Here is a 4,582-nt window from a genome sequence, read left to right on the forward strand (position 1 = left end):
AATGGCATCAACTGATTGGTCTTGGGATAACTATTTTATAATGCTCTCCATCTAAAGTTAAAGGGAGCATCCTCTCTAGGTACAAGGAAGTTGAGATACAGAGACACTCTTTCACTCCTACTGGTGTATATATGGGAAGTGTGTTGGGGATTTGTAGTCAATATAAAAACCTCTAACAGTCCAGGAAAGTTTAGCTTTGGTCATATGCTTTCTTTATTCTCTGGTGCTTTTGTTGAAGAAGCAAATCAAATTTCCACTAAAACTTGTAATCACTTTTGAGCCATCTGATATTACTCTGTTGCTACTCTGTCCACTCACTCTCATCATTATCCAAAAGGCCACCCTCGATGTCCTAAGGATATTAGCCCTAAGCATGATGCCAGAGTGTAACAATGATCAGTTTTATGAAATGTGTATGGGGACTTGAAAAGCAAGTTCTTATTCGGCGTTCTTCCTAAGAACATATTTTCGCAGGCACGTAATGACAGTGCTGAAGTTCTCTGCCTTGCCCCACACTTCCTTAACACTCTTTTTAAAAGAATCACAGTAGAAAAGGTTGACTAACATTTTCAGATGCTTCATCTATAAAATCAACACACATTGCCTTAGAGCAAAGAAACTTCAAACAAACAGGATGTCTCTGGAGCCAGATGTTCTTCCTAATAATATAGCTAAAGGGATTACGAGTTAAAGACAGAATGGGGCAAATGTACACTAATCACATGAACAATTTAACAAGAGGAAAAAGAGCCACCCAGGCCAAGTTAATGTACAGCTACCACTGCTTAGGCTAGAATATTCCTTGCTGAAAAGAACTTTATGATATTCTCAATATCTCAATAATTTCAATAATTCTTAATAATCTCAAAATCCCAATGAATTCAAAATCTGGCTTGAATTAATTGAATAAACCCCTGTGCTAGCATTGTTTGCATACAAAACAAGACCTGGACTTATGAGATCATCGATAATAATTTTTAACTAAATAGCTATATTAATGAATTAATAAATGTCAATGATAGGGCTTTGGTGGCTACAGATGCCTTACCAACCTGTTAAATATTAGAACTACATGTGTATTCCTTAGATCTGATTTTATGACATCATTTGGCCTTCTCGTGATTAATGAGGAGACCCCGGTGTACCTAATCCTAAATGGTGACCTTGGCATGCGAATTTATAAATAAATTTAAGTTCCTTGTGGAGTTTTGACAAATCAGATGTGCCAATCTCTAGGTCTGAGCCAGATCTTGAATATTGAGAATATCATAAAGATAATGTCACTGGAGTTTGGATAAAGGATTCTGCATGTTGAATAACATTTCCTAGATGACATTATTCTAGCTGATAATATGTCCTTTTTATATTTCTCCTGCTATACTTGCTATAAAATCAACATGGATGACTACCTGGCTACAATTTTAGCTTGTGTAACAAATTACTTTCTTGAATCTTATCTTTAAAGGACAATCACCGTTACCTCTTCAGACTTCAGTACACTACCAGAAACCTTATTCCATGGCTTTTCTCAGCTACAATGAGCTCTCTTCATTATAAGCCCATGCACTATTCTAACCCGTTTAAAATATTAGTGCTAATATAAGAGAACTTTTTTCCAGTTTATCATTTTGTTTGTTATTTTGAGCCAGAGTCTCTCGTAGCTGAGGCTGGCCTTAAGCTCAATATGTAGCTGATACTGACCTATAGGCCCAGCACTATGGAGATGGAGGGATCACAGGATTGCACCATCTTTTTGTTCTTATGCATCTGCATTGAAATCAGTAAACAAAATTCCAGGATGGTGTCCCTGACTTCTAGTGACTACCTTGCTCAATACTTCTTCCATGAGTAAGAAAATTAAGGGCATGCTAATGGTTTAGAAAGGCCACAAATCTTCATTGTACGTTAAATTATATATCCTTTGGGGACAATACAAAAGCATCTTTGTGAGCAATGTTCCAGGCCTTGGTGACTACTGTCTGATGAGTTTTCTGGATCCAGTTGTGGAAGGAAGAGTGCGAGGGAGAGTTCTAGATTCAAAACCCTCACTCCGTGCTTACATACTATACAGTGATAGTGTATGAGCTATCCCATGGTTCTGCACCCCCCACCATACTCTCACCACCACCACCACCATCATTTTTTTCTATGTATACCATTGGTAAGAAGACACTGTCATGTTAAATGACCAGATGCTAAGTCAAGTTCTGTGCCCTCACAACAAAGATGCTTCTAGCACTGTAGCCCATGCTACTCTCGCTCAGAAAGGCACCATGATTGCTTCTCATGGTGCGACCTTCCACGGAGTAAAAGGCATCAGACACTTTGACACTCGAATTGCTGGGTATCAAATCTCTCTCATTATCTTTCCAAGGAACACAGTGTGTTGCAGCTGGAAAGAGACAATCTGACTTGAAGCCAAGTCAGGCTGGCTTCAAGCTGCTGGAATTGACTCCTGGGGAGGTGAATTCTGAGGCGCTTATAGTACTGAGCTCCCCACTCCCCCATATAATTGGATCTGAATTAGAACTGCACATTTATAAAACTCTTCTGTCGCTTTTTGTCAAAGATTTCTCTTTGAGTTGCCTGAAGTATCTATTAAAAACTTAGCCTGAAGCAGTATCTTTTGAATACCCAGCTCAGTAATTTGGGTTCTGGAGCACTGGACCAGTCCACCACCAGCTTGCAAATGGACAAATTACTCAAAAGACATTTTCCACCCCTCACATACACTTCCAAGAAAGAATAGGAAATGCCCCATAACTCTAATGGAATCCATTTGCTACAAAAACAAATCATTCAGGTCCGTAGAACTAGACATGCCTCCTGCACATAAAACTGAAAGGAAGAGACAGCAAAATAGCAGCTGAAGCCAGAAAGTCATCACCAACAAAACACGATTCAAATCAAAATAAAATCCTCATTGGAAAAATGGGGCTACCCTCACACCCTACATCACAGCTGAGCTTAAAGTAGTTGTCAGTGTAAAAGAAAAAAAGAACCCACAACATTTTTTGTGTGAATTTCATGGAAAATGAACTGTTTGTTCCTTGTTAGAAGCTAATGTAAATGTCACAGGAAAAAGCAGTTTGGCTTCCAATAAAATGAAAAGTAGAACGTTTCAAAATGCTCATGCATAAATCCCGACATCAAATTGCACATCTCTTAAGATGTTGGCGCTTTGAGCACTAGGTGATGTGCTTAATACATTTGTTCTTTCTTGAAGAGATGAGGTATAATTGTATGCCATCACCCAGTAGCTAGGAATTAGATTAAGAACTCTGAAGTATAAGTGCTAAATCAAACTAACTTGTCTCTTATCCTTTCTCCTTTCTTCACGGTATTACTTTTTGAAGTTCTCATTAGAGCTGTAACTCTGCTCCCCATAACCCATAGATTTTTCTGAGGAAAGGGAGCCAGCTTTCCCCCCACTTCCCTCAGAACCTCAGGGAGTGAGGCTCCCAGATAAATAATTTCACTGAACACTAATGCCTTATTGGGAAGTAGAACTAAGTTGTTGTTGCCTTTTCACAAATATTCAGCGTATTTTTCAAATCTGTTTTCAATGTCCCTGGAGAAAAGAGAGCATGTTCTAGAACAAAGGTTAATGGGAAAACATGAGCCACATCATGACATTAAATACAGACTCCTTTTCCAAATCTAAAAACCACAGTCCTCTTTCATTCGGTTCTAAAGAAGATATAACAGTGCCGGCTAATGGGCTGTCCACAAATGACCATTATTGAATGAATAATAAAGGAATAATAGCGACGTGATTTCCACTTACATCAACCACAAAAATCTTCTGGGAATCATCCAAAAACTGCACTTTTAAATGGAGCATCCTTGCCGAGGCCGTTGGGCTGCGAGCAGATTCAGAATGCTGTGGCAGCTGTGACAGGAAGGGGACTTTCTCCAGGCATCTCACTCTCAGCTGGATGCTGAGCACTCGTGTCCCCCCACCCCGCAGCCAGGCATCCCTCCTTTCAGCGGGGCCCACTTCTATTTGCTTGAAGTAAAGCACACCCAAGGGCGTTTGCACTGCTGAGTGCTGAGGATCAATAGCATCCGGGCAGCCTCCTCTTTGGTCCACGTGAAACCCAACTGGACTTTGAACGCGCGGCCTTTCTGCAAAGAAAAAGAAAACAGGGAGGAAACAGTTACGGGTCTCTGTTTCTTCAAAAGAGAGCAATTTGGGAACACTTGATTAAACCTGGAGAAGCTGAGAATAGCCATTCTCAGAAGCCAAAAGATGAGAGTTAGTCTCATTTTATACTAGAGATCCCATAGCTGAGCAACAAGCCACATGAGCTATGCTTCACACTTTAAAAATATATCTCTTAATTAGTTTGAATTCACCTGATTTACAAACAAAAATGAATATCCTTTGTTTTTATATATCCTTTATCTCTCTATATATATCAAATATATGCTTTCAAATGTTTTAAACATTTGTAACTTAGAAAAGAAAAAACATAAATCCAAGAAAATACAAAGAGCTTCCTTTCCGCCCCTGCCTGCTTTTTTCTGTGCCACATACCCTTATCAATAATCAAATTGATCCGTTTCTTCTTCTTGTTCT

General features: G+C 39.3%; 1 protein-coding gene across 1 annotated transcript in view; it reads right to left on the minus strand.

Annotated features, from left to right (window-relative positions):
• Window positions 1–4,032, minus strand: part of Frmd7 (FERM domain containing 7) — a 50,323-nt gene extending 46,291 nt beyond the window's left edge. The window contains exon 1 of the mRNA XM_031373739.1: window positions 3,788–4,032. Within this exon, the coding sequence (XP_031229599.1) occupies window positions 3,788–3,844 (57 nt within the window). The 5' untranslated portion in view covers window positions 3,845–4,032. The remainder of the gene's footprint in view (window positions 1–3,787) is intronic.
• Between the last annotated feature and the right edge of the window lie 550 nt (window positions 4,033–4,582).

Source organism: Mastomys coucha, chromosome X (genome assembly GCF_008632895.1).
Source record: "Mastomys coucha isolate ucsf_1 chromosome X, UCSF_Mcou_1, whole genome shotgun sequence".
NCBI lineage: Eukaryota > Metazoa > Chordata > Mammalia > Rodentia > Muridae > Mastomys > Mastomys coucha.